Here is a 19,522-nt window from a genome sequence, read left to right on the forward strand (position 1 = left end):
ACGCGACTCTCACATGCACCCGATCTTCGGATGTTGTCGAGTACCAAGCAGCACATCGGCTACTTCGTCCCTCTTTGCAGGTGCATCAGCTGCGGCACGGCACGCGCCCACGTATGGAGGTACCGCCGAGCCCGAGGCCACCATCTCCTAACCAGGCAGGAGGTTCTGGTTGGCAAAACCACCAGCAGCAGGAGCATACTTACGAGTACTAGCAGCGTGGAGGTTTCGGCATGGAGCAACAAACTCCCATGCCTAACTTGGGGTGGCGTCCCCGTATGGAAGAGCCAGAGGGTATGAAATTCATCACTATCCATATTAATTGTGCACCATGTATGAATTTCCTCCTGACTAACGGGTTTTTAAATCTAATCAAAGGTGAGGGACATATGTCGACGGGGTCCGGATCACGATCCTTCTGGTCCAGTGCTCAGGATCAGGACGAAACACAACAGATGTATCAAGACTGGATTTCAAGTCAACATCAAACTCCACCTCCAGATCCCACGCAGTACAGCCAGCACGAGCAGGTGTACATGCTTCCTCCCCGACAGCGGTAGCCACCTATACGTATGTACTCGCCGTCACCTTTTCAGGCTGGACCGCCACTGGGGCGTGGTCAAGGGAGGGGTCGTGGTCAGTGAGATGACACTCAGTGAGTCATCTGTACTGCTATTATTATTTTCTTCATCTAGTGTATGAGTACTATTTGTATGCACCATGTATGACTACTATTTGTATGGACCATGTATGACTACTGTTACTATTATTTCTGTTCAACAAACATTTCATATTCAATTTCAAGCGATAATTAAGATACAACTTACTACTGCAACATACATCTCTGCTAACAAATTAAACGGTACACCAACGCTACAACATACTTCAAGATCCATGACTACTCATAACTAGAACACTAAGAACGCAACACACCCTTTCCCTTGCCCTTCGATGATGCAGCTTTCATGGCCTTGGTGCTAGGCTCGAAGTCGTCGTCCGAGTCGATGACCGGCGGTGCAGCACTCTTGCCCTTCGAGGACTTGGCACTCTTGCCCTTAGACGATGCATCTTTCTTCGCCTTGGTGCTAGGCTCGAAGTCGTCATCCGAGTCGAAGACCGGCGGTGCAGCACTCTTGCCCTTCGAGGACTTGACACTCTTTCCCTTCGACGGTGCACCTCTCTTCGCCTTGGTGCTAGGCTCAAAGATATCATCGTCGTCCTCACCCTCAGCCGCCCACAGTGCTGGATATTTGAAATTCCTTTCCCTTTCTTCTTCATTATCACATGTGAGTGACTTCCACTTCTCATTCAACCTGATAAGCTCACACCTTATTTATCGTGGGCTACGAGCAGGCATCTTCTTAAGTGGATACCCATGAGACCAATTCTCAAATTCCCTACCCACCTTACGGAGCAAGGTGTCGCTACTGACAAACTCCTCGAATGTCTCTACCTTACTCTCCCTCATCACTTTGCGGGCCTCGTCTAGAAGAGGTTTGGCCATGAATTCGTTGAAAAGATGGGGGATTCTTATATGGGGGATCCATCTTGTTGAGAGAATACACTGAAATACAAGGAAACAGTGGGGGGTTTTTATAGGCTAGAAGGGATGACTTTCGGCGGGAAGATATGAGCGGAAAAAAATGGGCGGGAAAAAGTGGCGGGAGATTTGGGAGGGAATAAAAGGCGGGAAAATTAGGCGGGAAAAATTGGGCGGCGAATTTCGGCGGGAAACAATAATAAAACTGAAATTAAGATACATTGCAGCTGAAATAAAAACACGGCTTATCACTACAACGGAATTTAAGATACAACGACAAACTAAAACTGAAATTAAGATACATAGCCAGTACGACACATCACACTACTTTCCATGCGTCCATCGTAGCCATTTTCCAGACTTGTCGCCGCGTTCTTCTGCCGCTTGCGCTTCAGCAGCTCGTTCCCTTAGTCTCTTCCTCTCCGCTTCACGAGCCTCCATGCGTACCTCTTCCTCTGCAAACCTACGTGCAGCCTCATCATCCATCCTCTTCTGATTCACCTCGCGATTACAAGCTTATTCTGCCCTTAGCTTCTGGATCTGTCTCTCTCTCGCTCTGCTTTAGCATTAGCACGCGCCTTTTCCTGACGCTCCTCCTCAAAGAATGTTGCCCACGCACGCCGGTCTTTCTCCTCAACCTCCTGCCGCGCCCAGTCCGGCTGCTCCGTGTCTATCCAGTGAAACCATTTGCATAGGGGCGGGGGAGACTGCAACACAAACAGTAACATTAAATCACATTCTCAAAAAAATTAAGCCAACATAAAATTATGTCGAAACATACCGGCGGTCTGGTGGACGACGAAGCTGAACTACGGGGTGGATCATGCTCATAGCTCGCACACATGAAAAATTTCATGCCGAACCAGTCGGAGAAATCCTCCACCTGCTTAACCTTAGCAAGACGGACGCACCAACACCGCTCCGCAGTCACACCCGGGGGCAAACTTGCAGCCTTCGCCTTAACCGGCCTAGACTCCTGGTCAGAGCACGGCACACTCATGATGGCTAAGGGTGAGCAAACATAAAAAAGAGAGAGATAGAATCACTTGTGCAGCCAAGAGTAGTGATGCCTGCTTTTATAGGCAAAAATTCAACATCGTGGTGGGAAAGTATAGCGGGAGATAGTGGCGGGATAAAATTGGCGGGAGATGTTGGTGGGAAGGAGTGGCGGGAAGGATGGCGGCAAGGGCGGGAGGGAAACACGGCGGTGTGAACGCGAAAAGGCGGGAAAAAATCGTGCAGAAACAAGTCGGGTTCACCATGCCCGATTTATTGGAATCGGGTTCACCATGCCCGATTTATTAAAATCGGGTTCACAAACCCCGATTTCTTCTTTCTCGCTTTTTTTTTCAGCCGCAGGGGAATCCTATAATCGGGTTTCTCAGCACCAAAGTTACAAATTCGGGCTCCTCTGCCTCGATATTTGAATCTCGGGTTCATCGAACTCGACGGTGTATTATTTCTGAAAATTGCTAAAAAGTAATATTATTTCTGAAATTAATATTAAAACATGTATTATTTAAAAAAAATCGCCAACATCACGTTGTAAATGCGCTCGCAGTCGCGTGTGGCCTCCTCCGTCGATCCCCGGACCATAGCATAGTATGCACCAACCGGTCACCTGACTATAACATCACTGTGTTGCTCCTCCACCGGCTCTCTGCCTATACTACGTATCATTTTCCCGAACAGCTGCTATCGCGGGCCCCAATGGCGTCCTCCCCCTTTCCCTTTCCCCTCCTCCTCGCTCTTGTGCTGCTCCTCTTCTCCCTCGCCATTGCGGCCCCGGAGAACCACCTTGTCGCCCAGCTCCCGGGCTTCGATGGCGCCTTCCCGTCCAAACACTACTCCGGGTACGTAACCGTGGACGAGAGCAACGACAGGAGGCTGTTCTACTACGTCGTGCTGTCGGAGCGCGACCCGGCCACCGACCCCGTCGTGCTCTGGCTCAACGGCGGCCCAGGCTGCTCCAGCTTCGATGGATTTGTCTACGAGAACGGTTAGAATCGATCTCACCTCCCGTCCTCCAGACACAATGCTTTCTTTGCTTGGTGGTGTTCGATCTTGATTTTAGGATGATCCAGCCCTGCTCTTTAATTATTTATTAGGCCCCTTCAATTTTGAGCGTGGAAGCACTCCGGGAGGATTGCCCAAGCTGCAGCTCAATCCGTATAGCTGGTCAAAGGTAATTCACCTGGAAGTTATACAGTCTCTGTACTCGTAACTTTTACAAGTTTATGCGGAGTTTTTCTTGGAGAATATGGTGCAGTTTTGCAGTGCATATAAATTCAGGACTACCCCCTGTTTGTAGATTGGTAAATTAATCATAAAAAGATATCAAAAATTTATTTAAATTTAGATATATCTAGATACTGTTTAATGTATAGATACATATAAATTTAGATAAATCTTTAACATCCTTTTATACGGAGTACTTTTTATCCACGGATTAGGGCACGTGTAATAGTTGATATGGCTGTCTTATCTTAAGCTTACCACATAATTTAGATATAATAACAAAATATTATGTACAATAGGTTATTTGTTAGCATTACCTTTAGTAACCACACATCCTAAATATGTGGCGAGGAAGATTGTCTAAGAAATTATCTCATAATTAAAAGAAAGCAAAAAAAAAATCGAGCATTCTCTCTTCTCTACCTTAGCATTTATTATACGTGACAATGCTACTTGTACATACCCTTAGGTGCTCCATTCGTTCCATTCGTCTTGCATCGTCCTCCAAGTGTGTAAAGGATGGCGTTGAGTTAAAAATGCAAATTTAGTTGCCACTAGTGCCAGATTCGTCTGTCTTGTACGTAGATGATAACTTTGAGATAAAAAAAATGCAAGTTAACTGACACTAGCCCCAGATTCGTTTACTTAACGTTAATCAAGGCTGCGTTGTCGGCAAGTAGTTCACTAAACCAATATATAAGATTTTTTAATTAGGACCTGTATCATGGAGATCTGGTTATCCCAGAGCATTAGGAATAACAAGTCTCGCAGATCTGGTTTTACAAATTGGAAGTCAGGAAAACGGTGTCATGATGATACTACTCTCTTCGTCCAAAATTACCGTGCGTTTTAGGTATAGTCCCGTCAAACTTTGTAAATTGACCAAGTACTATCAACATCAATCACCAATACCTGCAGTATGAAAATATGTATTTCATCACTATTCTAATAATATCGATTTTCTATTGTAAATATGTGCATTCTTTTCCACATAGATGATTAAATTTTACAAAAAAAATAGCTCAGGTTAATTTGGGAAGAGGGAGTAGACCACAAAGAGATTGACATCGACATTACTGCGGACGCACTGTGTGCGAACATTAATTAGATAGCGGGAAAGTTGTTCTAGTACTACTCCCTTCAGACCAGTTTAATAGGCGTGCACGTAGTTCAAAAAATTACTTTGATCAATAAAATATTAAATATATGTTACAAAAATTATATCATTATTTCTTAGCACATTATTTCATATAGTGATGTATGTTAAAAACTAATTACTACAATGTAGTTTTAGGGTTGTATCTAAATTTAATAATTTTAGCCTCATGTATGTGATTAGACTAGCACTACTTTTTTGTGTGTGATTTTTTGCATGAGTTGTGTCGTACTCCTTCTGCTTATAAATAGATTGTGTTCTAGGATTTGTCAGAGTCTAACTTTAAAACGTTTGACTAAATTATTAGCAAAAAATATCAACATCTATAGTCAAACCTACCAAATTTTGACTTTGACTAAATTTGAAACACCAAGTAAATAAAAAGGAGAGAGTAACTAAGATACAATAATCATCTCTTTCATCATTTAATATGGTGTCACATCTTACGTGGAATACCGCGCTAAAAACATCTTGTTGTGGAAGACCTTAAATGGAACACTTTTATCATCTATGCATTTTCTAAACCATCTCAACCAAGATGCCATCACATAGTTACGCTTTTATCATCCTTCATCCATGTCTCGTTCCAGCGGAGCCCATCCTTGGATCTACACCTTGGCAAAACTCGGGCCGGGCCGGGCTTCGGGCCAAGCCCGAAAAAGCCCAAACGTAAAATGCCAAGCCCGAGCCTGGCCCGGCCCGACCGTCGGGCCTATAAATTAAGCCCGAACCCGGCCTGAACAAGCAAAAAGCCCGGTCCGGTCCGAGAAGCCCAGCCCGAACCTGCCTAAAGTGCGAAAACTGTAAGCCCGAGCCCGGCCCGGCCCGACGTTCGGGCTCAAAATACAAGCCCAAACCCGTCCCGAAGTGCAAGCCCGACCTGGCCCGGCCCGAGATTTTTTTGGTCGGGCCGGGCAGCCCATGCCCAACTGTACTTGGATCCTAGTCCGAGAAATCTTGATTCCCTTTCCTTCTGCAATCCTAGCCTAGCCGTCAATTAGGGGACATAAGAGCATTTCCAGTCACGTCCCACAAAACGTTTCCAAATCACGTCGGATCGATTATTTGGGGGACGTTTTTTCTTCGTGCCGCGTTTGGGGCGCGTCGCTGCCCAGTCGTGTCCCCCAAACGCACCCTCCAAACATTAAAGTAACTTTTTTTTGCATTTTTATTTCAGTAGAGAGAAGGAACATTACACAAACTAATACATAGTTTGGAACATGGTTCAAACATTGCAAAATGAGAAACCTAACTAGTGTTGGCCTCGTGGATTTCTTTTGTTCGCTGCCAAGAAAGAACACTCTCAGGCACTCTCACTCACGTAAACGGGAAAATCCAGCTGGTTGAGAGAGTGCCCGATTTTTGTTCTTGGATGCGTAGGAAGACCATCTAGAAACCTACACTAGTGGTTTTAATTGGCCGGCGGTCATCTTCGCTGCAAAAAAAAAGAACACTCGCCGTGTTCAATCATCGTCTTCGTCGTCGTCGTCGTTGTGGTAGAGCCGGCGGCAGGACGTGTCATCGAACACCTTCACGCTTATCTCCTCGCCGTCTTGGTAGTAGAAGTTGAGCACGCAACCGGCTTGGAGGTCGTGGTAGCGCGCGAACTTCTCTTAGCCGGTCTGGAGGTACATCTTGCCACGTCCGTCGAAGAGCACGTCCACCATCCACCGAAAAAAGCCACAGCTAGTCTCCCACCGCAACAGCGGGCCGACTCCATGCTAGCGACGAAGTTGGAGAACTTGTCTGGCGGCCTCTGGATGCCTAGTGTGTCGCCATTGAGGACGACGATGAACTCGAACTCCTACTCCCCCTCGGAAGATGACGACGGTGAAAGCGACAGCGACCGTGGAGGCCACTTTGCAATGAACTGTATCTCATAGGCTTGCTCCATCCCGAAACCATGGAAGATCTACATGATATACAATTAATTGCATGTATCAAGCGTTTAATTTAGTATTAAATGGATCCCAAAGCTCTTTCACGTATGTTATGTCTATGTACACATCACACAGACGATCAGCAAGAATGACACCTCCCAGGAAATTGTAGGCTTCCTCAAACTTTTCCCAATCTGCTTTAGACATAGCCTCTTCAGGTTTTCCATCAATCACCCCGTGGATTTTCAAACAATAAAACATACCATGGCCTTTACTTGCTATCTATTGAAGTGCACATCGGTAAACTTATCCGGCTTCAGTGCATCGGCTAACACAGTCATTGATAATGCAGAAAATTGCCTAAAGTTAGGTTTTTGATTTTTGAATAATTAAGCAATATTTCCATGATTAATTCCATAATATTAAACATGACAACATAAAATACTAACATGTGAAATTCGAACATATTAGATATATCGATCAACATGAAAAGGGAACAACAACCATAACTAAACAGATCGGATCACGACGCATGTACTGATCATTTGTAGATGAATTAGTTGTTGATGCAGCAGTGAAGGTGTTGACAACAATGTTGGTGAAGACGGGTCAAGCAAACGGCGACAGAGACGATGGTACACAGAACTGCCCAACTTGGATGGAAGACGCCCGAAGACCGTGAGCAGTCGTGCTAAGCACTTCCGAAAAACCTAGTTCACCCTCTCCCGTACAGGATCACAAAGTTGATTGGTTCCGAAGATCTTCTCTCCAGTTCACCGGTGCACGCTGCTGGGCGAGTACAGAGATGTGGCAAAACTCTAACTCGTGGGTAAGCTGTTTTTGCAGCGGAAGCCATGCAAGAATATATATAGAGAGGCTCAGGCATTCATGGCGCACGTTTGAGTCGGTTATAGTAGCCCACGATTCAGGAGCGATCTGAACCGACTAACTGTGATGCTTCTGGCAAAGACTCGGTTTTCTTGGATGGCAAAATAAAGTTCGGCTCGAGACTCAATCCACTCAACACTAGCGCGGCATACACGTCGTGATGGGATGAGCGAATGGTGAAGGAGGGAGAGGAGAGCGCATGTACTACTCCTATTCTCACTAACTTACCAAATGGTGAGATAACGTCTCTTATAAGTTTGTCTAATTTCCTCCCAACTTTCTATGTGTGACTGAACTTAGCACTCTCACCACTTGCCACTCACATGTGAGATTGCCACCAACTTGAGCTGCGTCTCACATGAGCTACCACACATGGGTTTTGAGATTTATAGGAATTTCTAAAATCTTATATGGCCCACTAGTATTGAGCTCAGTATTTCAACATATACTAGTGTATGGAAATTACTATTATTAAAAGATCACATGAGTTTCTTTAACGTGGGAAAGGCTCTCCGCCAAGATATTCGTACCATTTAGAGCAACTACATTAAGATAATATAAGCACACCATATAAGATTAAATAATCTCATTTTGCTCAGTTGGAAGAGAAAAGAGTAGAGAAGCGGATAGCAGATTAAGAACCAGCTGCCAGAAGACCTTTATGCGAGTGTAATGTGTGCTATAGTTATTGATTGAGTTGCTGATCCTTATAGCGTGCTACTCCTATAGTATAACTATTGGATTAAAAAATCACGAAAACGTAAAAGTCTTGCGTTTCGATGCATTGATAAAAAAGAATGTTCATATGTACAAGTTCAAGAGAGCACCACGCCACGCCATACAACTCAACCCAGACGACCTAATCTAGGGGAGAAGTTGGCGAAGCCCCCGGGCACCCGCGTCCGCCCACTGTCGCGCTTCGGCCTTGATGTCGCCTAGTAAGGAGGTCACTGAGGGACGCACATTGTCGAAGACCGCAGCGTTCCTGTGCTTCCAGATCCACCACGCCATGAGCATGATGAGTGACGATGTACTTTTACGCAACTGGCGAGGGGCGGTCGCACCACCAGCGACCACCACCCTGCGAAGTCACTCTCACCCGTGGGAAGCCTAACGGTGGACCGAATCCACGATAGGACCTCAAACCAAATAGTCCTCAAGAAGGAGCATTCGGTCAGAATGTGCGCCATAGTCTCCCATCTTGTTGCGTGGGGCAATCCCTGCCGCGCCAGACGCCCACTCGTCCAACATCTATCGAGGCAAGCAAGCCAGATGAACAACTTCACCATGGGTGGCACCCAAGATTTTCAGTTGAGCCTCCAGAAACCTGATAGTATCGCAGATAAAAACTGTTTTAGGGTTTCGTGGGGTCTAAGCCTCCACCTCTTCTCTTTATATAAACATGGCAGGTACAAATACAGTGTACATACGTACATATACAAACCGATTCTTAACACTCCCCCTCAATCTAAACTATTTACTACATACAAGGTTTAGATTGGACTTAAATCGGTCTAACATCTGCCGTGTGGCTGGTTTTGTGAATACATCAGCCAGCTGATCTTGAGAAGAGATAAACCTCACCTTCAAAGCGCCATCAGCTACTTGCTCACGCACAAAATGGAAATCAATCTCAATGTGCTTAGTTCTAGCATGAAAGACTGGATTCGCTGTAAGGTAGGTAGCCCCTAGATTATCACACCACAAAACTGGAACTTGCTGCTGGGTTACTCCTAGTTCCTTAAGCAAAGAACTCACCCACATAGCTTCAGCAGCTCCATTAGCTAGTGCCTTATACTCTGCTTCGGTACTTGATCTCGAAACAGTAGGCTGCTTCTTTGCACTCCAGGAAACAAGGTTCGGTCCAACAAAGACAGCAAACCCTCCAGTGGAGCGTCGATCATCAACACATCCTGCCCAATCCGCATCTGTAAAAATACTGATGTTCAGAAACGGTGACTTGCGTATCCGCAGGCCGGTGTCCAAGGTTCCCTTCACATAACGCAAAATACGTTTGACAGCTTCCCAATGTGCTTCAGTGGGCTGAGAAAGGAACTGGCATACTTTATTTACTGCAAAAGATATATCCGGCCGTGTAAGCGTCAAATACTGCAAACTGCCAACAACACTGCGATACCTGAAAGAATCATCAGGACCCAAAAATGCTCCAGTATCACGGGCAAGACGCTCAGTCGGTACTAGAGGAGTAGGCACAGGATTGCAATTCTCCATATTGACACGAAGCAAGAGATCCAAGACATACTTGCGCTGAGTGAGTATCATCCCCCCTGAATTGCAAGCAGCCTCTAAGCCAAGAAAGTAAGCCAAAGAGCCAAGATCCTTGATCGGAAAGGTGTCTGAAAGAGAACGCACAAGTCCTTCGACAGCAGCAGGAGTAGAGCCAGCAATAACAATGTCATCAACATACACCAGCATGAAAACTTGAACACCAGACCGATTAAAGATGAACAGGGAGGTATCAGCCTTGGATGGAACAAAACCAAGCTGGAACAGGCGAGCACTGAGACGAGCATACCAAGCTCGAGGAGATTGCTTCAGCCCATAAATAGCACGCTGCAACTTGCAAACATGAGAGGGATATCGAGAATCTTCAAAACCAGGTGGCTGCTGCATGTAGACATCCTCAGCCAAGAAACCATGGAGAAAAGCATTACTGACATCGATCTGACGAAGGGTCCAGCCTCGAGAAACAGCAAGAGAGAGGACCACTCGAATAGTAGCAGGCTTCACAACTGGGCTAAAAGTGTCACCATAATCAAGACCCTGCTGCTGTGTGAAACCCCGGGCAACTAGACGCGCTTTATGCTTCTCAATAGAACCGTCAGGACGATGCTTGGTTTTGAAGACCCATTTGCTGCCAACAATATTGGTGCCAGGAGGACGAGGAACCAATGTCCATGTTCTTGTGTGAGTAAGGGCAGAGAACTCCTCTGCCATAGCAGCACGCCACTCCGGGGCACGGAGAGCATCCCGATGAGACACGGGGGCAGCGAACAGGGCGCGACGACTCGGATTATACCGCACAGTACCATCCGTATATTGCTTCTCACGCCGCGTGTTGTCACGCAGTCGGGTGACCATCTGATGAGCGGGTGGAGCGGTCGAGGGAGCAGCCGAAGACGTCGCGGCTGAGGAGTCGGAGCCATCAGCAGAAGGCGACGCGGGCTGCACTGGAGAGGACGACGCGCCGCGATCGGCAGCCGGCATCGACGGAGGCGAGAGAACCGGCGCATCGGGTGGCGCGGCCGGTCCATGCAGTGGAGCGCCAAGCCCGCTGCCGGACACAGGCGCGGGATCGGGCGACGTGGTCGCGGGAGCGGGCACATGGGGAGGCGTGCCGGGAGCATGCACGCCATGCACGTCGATCGGACGGGCGGAGGCCGGCGCGGGAACATCAATCCAAGAGGAGACCTGCACACACGGAGCATCGCCTGATGGAGGCGGATTAGAGCACAGGTAGGTTAGGTCATATTTACGCACATGATCATTCGTAGCCGGTTCAGATTCGGGAAAAGAGATGGCATGACGAAGTGTAGGAATATCAACCGTGACACCCGGTGTGGCATAGGGAAAACACGACTCGTCAAACACAACATCTCTAGAGATATAAATGCGGCCAGTGGAGCGATCTAGACACTTATAACCTTTGTGCATGGGACTATAGCCGAGGAAGACACACAATTTGGAACGAAACTCAAGTTTGTGTGTATTATATTTGCGTAGACTAGGCCAGCATGCGCACCCAAATATCCGAAGGAAATCATAGTTGGGCTGGACCTTAAAGAGGCGATGAAGAGGAGTATCCTTGCGAAGGACCGGAGTGGGCATGCGGTTGATGAGATAGCATGCGGTCGTGAAAGCCTCATCCCAAAAACGTAATGGGAGGGAAGAGTGCGCAAGCAGGGCAAGCCCTGTCTCGACGAGATGGCGATGCTTGCGCTCGGCAACACCGTTTTGTTGGGAGGTATGGGGACATGACACTTGGTGAGAGATGCCAGTGCGCTGAAAATAGCGGTGAAGCTTATGATATTCCCCACCCCAATCAGACCGAACAACCTTAATTTTGGTGTTGAGAAGGCGTTCAACATGAGCCTGAAAAGCATAGAAAACTTGCTCGACATCAGATTTGTGCTTAAGAAGGTAAATCCAACAAAAACGCGAATAGTCATCAATAAAACTGACATAGTATTTGAAACCACCAGAGGAGGCCACAGCAGGACCCCAAACATCGGAATGAATCAGTTCAAGAGGCATAGTGGAAATACTATGAGACAAATTATATGGTAATTGATGACTTTTGGCACGCTGACACGCATCACAAACCGACAAAGTATCACTAGGAGCACAGGAGAGCTCATTATTCTTAACAATAGCTTGCACTACATTACTTGTAGGATGACCTAGACGCTGATGCCACCGTGAGGAGGTGGCCTGGACGCTGGAACAGGTGTGGGTGGACGATGATGAAGACGCTCGACTAACTGGAATCGGATAGAGTCCATCCCGGCTTCTACCGTGAAGAAGTGTTCTCCTCGTGGCCTTGTCCTTGACACAGAAAAAGTCACGATGAAATTCAACAAAGACATAGTTATCATGAACAAGGCGATAAACAGAAAGGAGGTCTTTGCTAATGTGCGGGACATGGAGAATATTTTTCAACTTGAGAGATGAACCGGCTAAGGAGGAATGACCAATATGCGAAATAGACAAACCTTGCCCATTGGCCACGTGAACCTGGTCCTTCCCGGCGTAGCGCTCGTGCATGTTGAGACGCGAGAGATCACTGGTTAAGTGATCCGTCGCGCCGGAGTCCATGAACCAAGGAGGGACGTCGGTGGAGCTCGTTGAAGCGGAGTTCCCGGAGCGCTGAGAGTTCCCGCGAGGCTGGAAGTCGGGGTTGTAGCGATTGCGGCAGTCGGCCGCAGCATGACCCCAGTAGGTGCAGATCTGGCACTGAGGGCGCTGACGACGGCGACCATTGCCATTGCGCCCATTGCCGGTGCCGTTGTTGTTGAAGTTGGGACGCCCCTGATCGCCCCCATTGCCGCCGTAGTTCTGGCGGCCACCGCCACCACCGCCGCCGTTGGGACCAGACTGGTGCGAAGGCTGCCCAGCCGGGCGACCACCACCTTGGGCCGGCGGGGAAAAGGCGGACTGGTACCCCGAGCCCTGCTGATGGCTAGGGCGGGACACGACATTGGCCGAGGATGGCCATTCCTCCGTCTCGGCCTGCTGCACCTGCATGGCCTCGAAGGAGAGAACACTCGAGTAAAACTCAGTGTAAGGTATGGAGCGAGTGGACAGGTTGAGGGGACCGGCGAGGGAGTTGAACGCAGAGCCAAGGCCGGTGATGATGTAGTCCACAAGCTCGTCGTCGCTGACGGGGAAGCCAGCGGTCACCATGATGTCGGCGAGGTTCTTCATCTTCTGCATGTACACCTCCGCCGTCATGTCGCCCTTGCGGAGGGACTGCAGCTGGCGCCGAATATGGCGGATGTTGGCACGAGTCTGGGCGCCAAACATGGTGTGGACGGACGCCCAGACCGCGGCAGCCGTCTTGCATCCAATCAGCTGGGACGCGATCTCTTCTTCCATGGAGGAGAGCAGAAGGCCGAGCACCTTCTGATCTTGCAACCACCACGTAGCGTACGCAGGGTTGGGGACAGCACGGGCGGCATCACCGGTGCCCTCGGTGATGGTCTGCGCCGGCGCGGGAAAGATACTCTCATCCAGGTAGCCATGGAGATTGGCCCCGGAGAGATTGGGCAACGTCAGCCCGCGCCACAACATGAAGTTGGAGCGGTTCAGACGAACGGGGCTGGAGGTCGTCATGGCCGTCGCGGGGACGGAGCTGGAGGGCGGCGCGACGATGGCGCCGACTGGGTTGGAGATCTGCAGCGCCAATGAAGACGACATGGCGGCGGAGCGCGACGCAGAGGCGGCGTCGGAGCGGAAGAGCGATCTCGCTCGAGATCGAGAGGCGGCGGCGGAAAACGCGACCTACGCTCTGATACCAAGATAAAAACTGTTTTAGGGTTTCGTGGGGTCTAAGCCTCCACCTCTTCTCTTTATATAAACATGGCAGGTACAAATACAGTGTACATACGTACATATACAAACCGATTCTTAACAATCGCCCCCTGGAAGAGGGCGCCGTAGCAGGAGCTAGAAGAATACTGGCCATCCGTCGTCCAACGCCAAACCAGCCTGTCTTGGTCTGGAGATAACACCACGTCCCTCAGCCTAATCCATAGCTGAACATACTGCAGAGGGCGAGGGAACTCGTCACACCTCCAATGTTCGATATCCAGCTGCGCTCCACCAGCGCCTGTTGTACCGTGCGCCGCTTCCTGCAGCGCTTGGAAATGAGCGCGTAGACTTCTGGCGCTATCTCCCTGGAGGACTTTCCATCCAACCATCGGTCCTCCCAGAAGAGAGCGGATTCTCCATTGCCAACCACATGAAAGTGGAGGCAGCGAAGGCATCCAGCTCGATCTTCGAGAACTGCATGTCGAGCCCGCGCCAAGGTCATTGGGGGTCAGTCCGCATCCTCCAAAGCAAACGAACCCTGAGGCTGATGGCAGTGCGTGCGAGATCTGGGATCCCCAAGCCCCCAAACCGCAGCGGGCGGCACACCCTGGACCAATTGACATGGTAGTGGCCGCCATTGGCCTCCGCCCTACCAGCCCACAGAAAGCTCCGTAGGATCGTATTCACCTTCTTCAACGCCTTCTTGTTGAAGGTGAGCACCATGATTTGGTGCAGCAGAATCTCCGCTAGCACCGACTTGACCAGCGCCAAGCGCCCCGCCCGAGGCATCATCAAAGCCTTCCAGGTGGGTAGCTTGTCAGCAAATCAGTCCACCACAGGCTAGAACGCCTCACCCGGCAGCCGACGGACGGAAAGAGGGATGTCAAGGTATTTGATGGGGAAGGGTGCCAGCTGGCACTCCATCACCACCTCCGCGGCATTCGCCACCTCCTCCTGCAGGCAATCGTCTGGAAGGTCAATGCTTGCATCCATGTCTTGAATATGAATATGGGGAAGACGGCAGTGGCGGCTTCTAGACCGGTGCGCGCTAAGGGTTTACCAGACCGATTGTGCTCCTGAGGCGTTCGGTTTTAGATGATGTGCGTAGGTGTGAGGTCAGGGCACATGATCCGATGATGTGCGTAGGTGTGAGGTCAGGGCACATGATCCTGACACCCCCTTCGTCAATCTTGTAGGTCTAGCAACAACAGTCGCTAGCATGATGGCTTGGATTGATCGTTGTATTCACTTTGTCAAGTTTGTAGAATAATATAATAATAAATGGTGTGTGCATCATTTTGATGCAGAGGGCAGGTATCAACCTCCATTTCAAAAATAAAATAGAGCATGTGAATCGACATGTCAGCCCTCCCAAAACCGTATATAAGTTCCACTGTTTGTAGAAAATGGCCAGTATTTTTTCCCATGCCAAGTGATTCGTTAGATGTGTCTTGAAATTAACTAGGTTTCAAACATCATATACCTTGACTCCCCTGCTGGTGTTGGGATGTCATACTCGTCGAACAAATCGGACTACACAACAGGTGACATGAAAACCGCAGCTGATGCGCATACCTTCCTTCTCAAGGTAATCTCTGCTTCCATTGTGATAATCTACACTGCATTATAGAAGAAACTGATTTGTAATTAAGCATTGCGGCAGTGGTTCGAGTTATACACCGAGCTCCAGTCGAACCCATTCTACATTTCCGGAGAGTCATATGCAGGGATCTACATTCCTACACTAGCTGATGAAGTTGTTAAAGGTGGATACTGTGTCGCTTACAATGAGTGGATCGTTTATATTAGCTGATATGATATCGCAAGTCATTTACATCTCGTGATTATGTCGTTCCAGGGACAAAAAAGGATCTGCAGCCAAGAATTAATCTGAAGGTCATTCCCAGTAACATTTTATCCTTTGTATCCAGTTGTGCATGCAAAATTGTGTGTGAGTTTACAACCTGAAGTTAAAATTTGCATCCAGGGCTATCTGATTGGTAATGGAGCAACTGACATGGGCTACGATTACAACTCTTTCGTGCCGTTTGCACATGGGATGGGTCTCATCTCAACCGAATTTTTTGAGGTTTTTTTTCGCCATCTCATTTATGCGCAATTCCATTTTTTGATAGATAGCATGGTAAAATGACTTCTTTTTTTTTGATCAAGTGGTAAAATGACTTGACTGTTGCACTGTTTCAGAATGTCAGTGCTGCTTGCCATGGCACGTTCTGGGGAGAAGTTAACGATGTTTGCCAAGAAAAGATAGATGGAGTGCGTTTGGTAATGTCCACGTGCCAGAACCTGTAACCCGACAAGCAAATACGCAATCTTATTGATTCAGTAAGGCCTCAATTTGTGATGTCATCTGCAGGAACTGAAAGACCTGAACCAGTACAACATTCTTGCACCATGCTATCACCACCCTGAAATCCAAGAGGTAGTTTTCGTGAACAGCAGCTTGCCAGCAAGCTTCAGAAAGCTAGGTGAGACCGAGAGGCCTTTCCCCGTGAGGAAGAGGATGGCGGGTCGTTCATGGCCTCTCCGCCTTGCTGTGAGCAATGGACGTGTTCCCATGTGGCCTAAGCTTACTGGTAGATCACTTCCATGCATGGTATGCAATTATACCAATACCCTTTCAGTTATTGCAATTTTTTTATCTTTCTATAACAATTACATGTACTTTTAGAGTGACGAACTCGCGACCATATGGCTGGATGACGAAGATGTAAGAGCTGCCATTCACGCCAAACCGGTATGGTTGCTTCCATAGAGAACCAGAAGTTCATGTGAATTTACTCCTAAAATTAGCGCTAATTCACTCCATCTTGTTTGTTGGGAACAATTTTGGTCAACATGGCACGTCAGAAAAGCGTAATTGGATCATGGGAATTGAATACTGCAAGAATAGACTACACTCATGAGGCAGGCAGCATGCTGAAGTATCACAAAATGTTCACAGCTATGGGATATCGAGTACTTATTTACAGGTATGAGACACACCTGCAACTTGATCATTTGACATGGACGACCTTTCAAAGTTCACACTCCTACTATTTACCCTGGGTAAACTGGTTCTGACAATGGTCCTAGTCTCCTAGACTATAATTCTTACCTTTAACACAATAGGCTTTAATATATATGGCTTCGTGAAAATAAATGAGAGGTTATCTGGACCTGTGTTAAGATGATTATTCCACATATCTCATGAGCTTACATTGATGTGCATGCCATGTGCTTAAGTCTACTAACCTTGTAGCAAGGTTAAGTCTATTATCCTTTTGGAATGCTTAAACTGACCGTGGAACAATGACCAGAGAAAATTAACGCATGGATTAACTAATGCTTCTAATACAAAAAAAAATTAAAAGCTAGGAAACATTCTAATATGGATTTTTGGCACTATGTGGCGCAAATTGGTCTAATTCACAGTTCACATGTGTATAACTTTGTCACGATTTTCTATTAGTACTGGTACTTCCGCACAATACACGCTTGTGGAATAAACTTAATATGTGCATATGTTCTTTTGCAAAAGGCCCAGGGCATACCATGCCATGCTCACCCTCGCGTTTTTCAACATCTAATCTCTTGATGAAGAAATCAAAATGGTATCTGACAACTTTTTGTGTGTCATTGTATAGTGGAGATCATGATCTTTGTATCCCTTTCACCGGAACGGAGGCATGGGTCAGATCATTAGGCTACGGAGTTGTTGATTCATGGCGATCATGGTACTTTGGAGGGCAAGTTGCTGGGTATGATGTTCTACCTTCTCATCTTATATCGTTCACCTTGATTATTATCATTTACATGTATATCAAGTTGAGAATGAGATCCTTCCATCTCAAAAAAGGTTGAATTATATATCTCCCATTTGATGTGCTATTGTTAAATAATAACAACTCGGCCCGATATAATGATCTGTCATCGGGAAGCAATCTGCAATCTAGTTTAAAAAGAGGAGCTACATGCATGCTTGTATGGCTACACTTTCCTTGAGTAGCTGTTTTGGACTTCATTGGGATTAAGGAAACTTATGTCTGACAGTTGATTTAAGCCGTCTGTTTTCTGTGACTGCAGATATACACAAGGTTATGATCACAATCTTACCTTCCTCACCATAAAGGTATGTAACTATACAAGTTTAATAGTTAACTATGCATTTAACTGCAGCTTCTCCACCTCCGATTACATATTTATATTGTTAGGTACAAATTTCTATAGCAGAAAAATATTCTAGAAATACAGCCAGCTTATTAGACCTTTTTCTGCATCAATGACTTACCCTGGTGATTTGTGAACCTCCACCAGTTTGACATGACTGGTCGGACTACAGTAACTATTGTGTTTAAACCAAAACTTTATCACTTCAATTTCTTTTAGCTGAATGAGGATCTCAACAAATTGACGAGAGTTGATCCACTTTTTACTATTTTTTCCAGTGTAACTGTAATTTGGCTCAGTCCTTCTAATAAGATTCCTGTTTCAGGGATCTGGACACACTGTTCCTGAGTACAAGCCAAAAGAATCTCTGGCGTTCTACACCCGCTGGTTGTCTGGAGAAAAGATCTAAATTGATCGACCTCGCATCAGTCTATGCACACAACCATCTTTATTTCATACTGGTGTTTCTTTTTGTATATCTTGATAATGACACTGCCTTTTTCAATGTCAAACCCAATAAAGATTAAAGAATCCAAGGCTCTGTTATCTTTAGGCATAGATTCTCTTGTTGAACGTTTGGAAACAACTGCCCCAACTCCGCTTTCTGCACCCGAAAAAATAAGGATACAACTGATGAATGATCAAGGCGATTTGCACAAAAATAACCCAAAAGAGAAAGAAAAGCACAGACTGACCCTCCGGCGAAACTATTTCACCAATCTAACCCTTTTGTGTGGCGCCCCTCCCACGGGCGCCACACATGCCCATGTGGCGCCCCTCCTGCCGGCGCCACTGTCCCAGCCGACGTGGCCCCCTCGCCGCTGAGCTGGTGCGCCCATCCGACGTGGCACCATGTGTGGCGCCCCTCCCAACGGCGCCACACATGCACTTGTAATTGCCCAAAACATACTGTGAGACAATTCGTCTGGGACTTAGCCGTTTTGCGAGGCTCACTGTGTGGCGCCGATGCCACGGGCGCCACACTAGCCTGTGTGGCGCCGATGCCACGGGCGCCACACACCCGCGCCCGCGCCCAGCCCGACCATCTTCTTCTCTGTTTCTTATCCTTCCTCCCTCTCTCCCCCAAGGCGGCCGGCGGTTCCTCCTCCTCCCTCCCTCTCTCCCCCAACAAATTGGCCACAAATTCATCAGATCTGACCGGCTAATGTCTACCCCATCCATTCCTCAAGGTAATCCCCTTCGAATCCCTCACATTCATCCACTAATTTCATAGATCTTGCTAGATTTGTACATGAATCCTAGACATGGAAACTAGATTTGAAATGGCTATGTATGTGTTGAATGTGTATGTGTAGGAACCCTAGATATGTAGGAACCCTAGATATGTAGGAACCCTAGATGTGTTGAATGAAATATTTGAACCAAATATTTGTTGGAACCCTAGATATGAATGTATGTGTGTATGTATGGAACCTTATGTATGTATGTGGTGAAAGGCAAAATTGGAGCTTAGCAAATGCATTCTATTGTCTTACATATGTCTATTATGTGCCTAGGAATGGTATGTTTTACGAAATTCATATGTGTGATGTATTTGGATATGAACTCTCATGTATGTGTTGCTCGTTTTTGTTAGTGGAA

The 19,522-nt window shown here is 47.3% G+C and overlaps 2 protein-coding genes across 2 annotated transcripts; both read left to right on the forward strand.

The window, feature by feature from the left end:
* The first annotated feature begins 3,196 nt into the window (after positions 1-3,196).
* On the forward strand, positions 3,197-18,456 carry LOC127334094 (serine carboxypeptidase 1). Its single transcript, XM_051360508.1, has 13 exons — positions 3,197-3,536; positions 3,646-3,722; positions 15,216-15,338; positions 15,414-15,516; positions 15,609-15,646; positions 15,738-15,839; positions 15,956-16,036; positions 16,128-16,367; positions 16,443-16,508; positions 16,622-16,743; positions 17,398-17,511; positions 17,837-17,882; positions 18,246-18,456. Exons 1-13 carry the CDS (start codon positions 3,248-3,250, stop codon positions 18,327-18,329), a joined length of 1,485 nt encoding a protein of 494 aa, XP_051216468.1. The 5' UTR covers positions 3,197-3,247; the 3' UTR covers positions 18,330-18,456.
* LOC127334096 (uncharacterized) lies at positions 6,828-15,206 on the forward strand. The gene is made up of 2 exons (XM_051360509.2): positions 6,828-14,858; positions 14,897-15,206. The coding sequence occupies exon 1, from the start codon at positions 12,647-12,649 to the stop codon at positions 13,625-13,627; it is 981 nt and encodes a 326-aa protein (XP_051216469.1). The 5' UTR covers positions 6,828-12,646; the 3' UTR covers positions 13,628-14,858; positions 14,897-15,206.
* Positions 18,457-19,522: the final 1,066 nt, after the last annotated feature.

The sequence above is a fragment of the Lolium perenne genome, chromosome 2 (genome assembly GCF_019359855.2).
Source record: "Lolium perenne isolate Kyuss_39 chromosome 2, Kyuss_2.0, whole genome shotgun sequence".
Taxonomy (NCBI): Eukaryota; Viridiplantae; Streptophyta; class Magnoliopsida; order Poales; family Poaceae; genus Lolium; species Lolium perenne.

Bases quoted from the DNA above. Each gene is read 5' to 3' on its own strand.
- LOC127334094 (XM_051360508.1), top strand. From the start codon at position 3,248: ATGGCGTCCTCCCCCTTTCCCTTTCCCCTCCTCCTCGCTCTTGTGCTG. The intron at 15,840-15,955 runs GTTTTTTTTCGC...GCACTGTTTCAG, and splicing joins TCTCAACCGAATTTTTTGAG to AATGTCAGTGCTGCTTGCCA. The intron at 16,368-16,442 runs GTATGCAATTAT...ATGTACTTTTAG, and splicing joins GTAGATCACTTCCATGCATG to AGTGACGAACTCGCGACCAT.
- LOC127334096 (XM_051360509.2), top strand. From the start codon at position 12,647: ATGACCCCAGTAGGTGCAGATCTGGCACTGAGGGCGCTGACGACGGCG.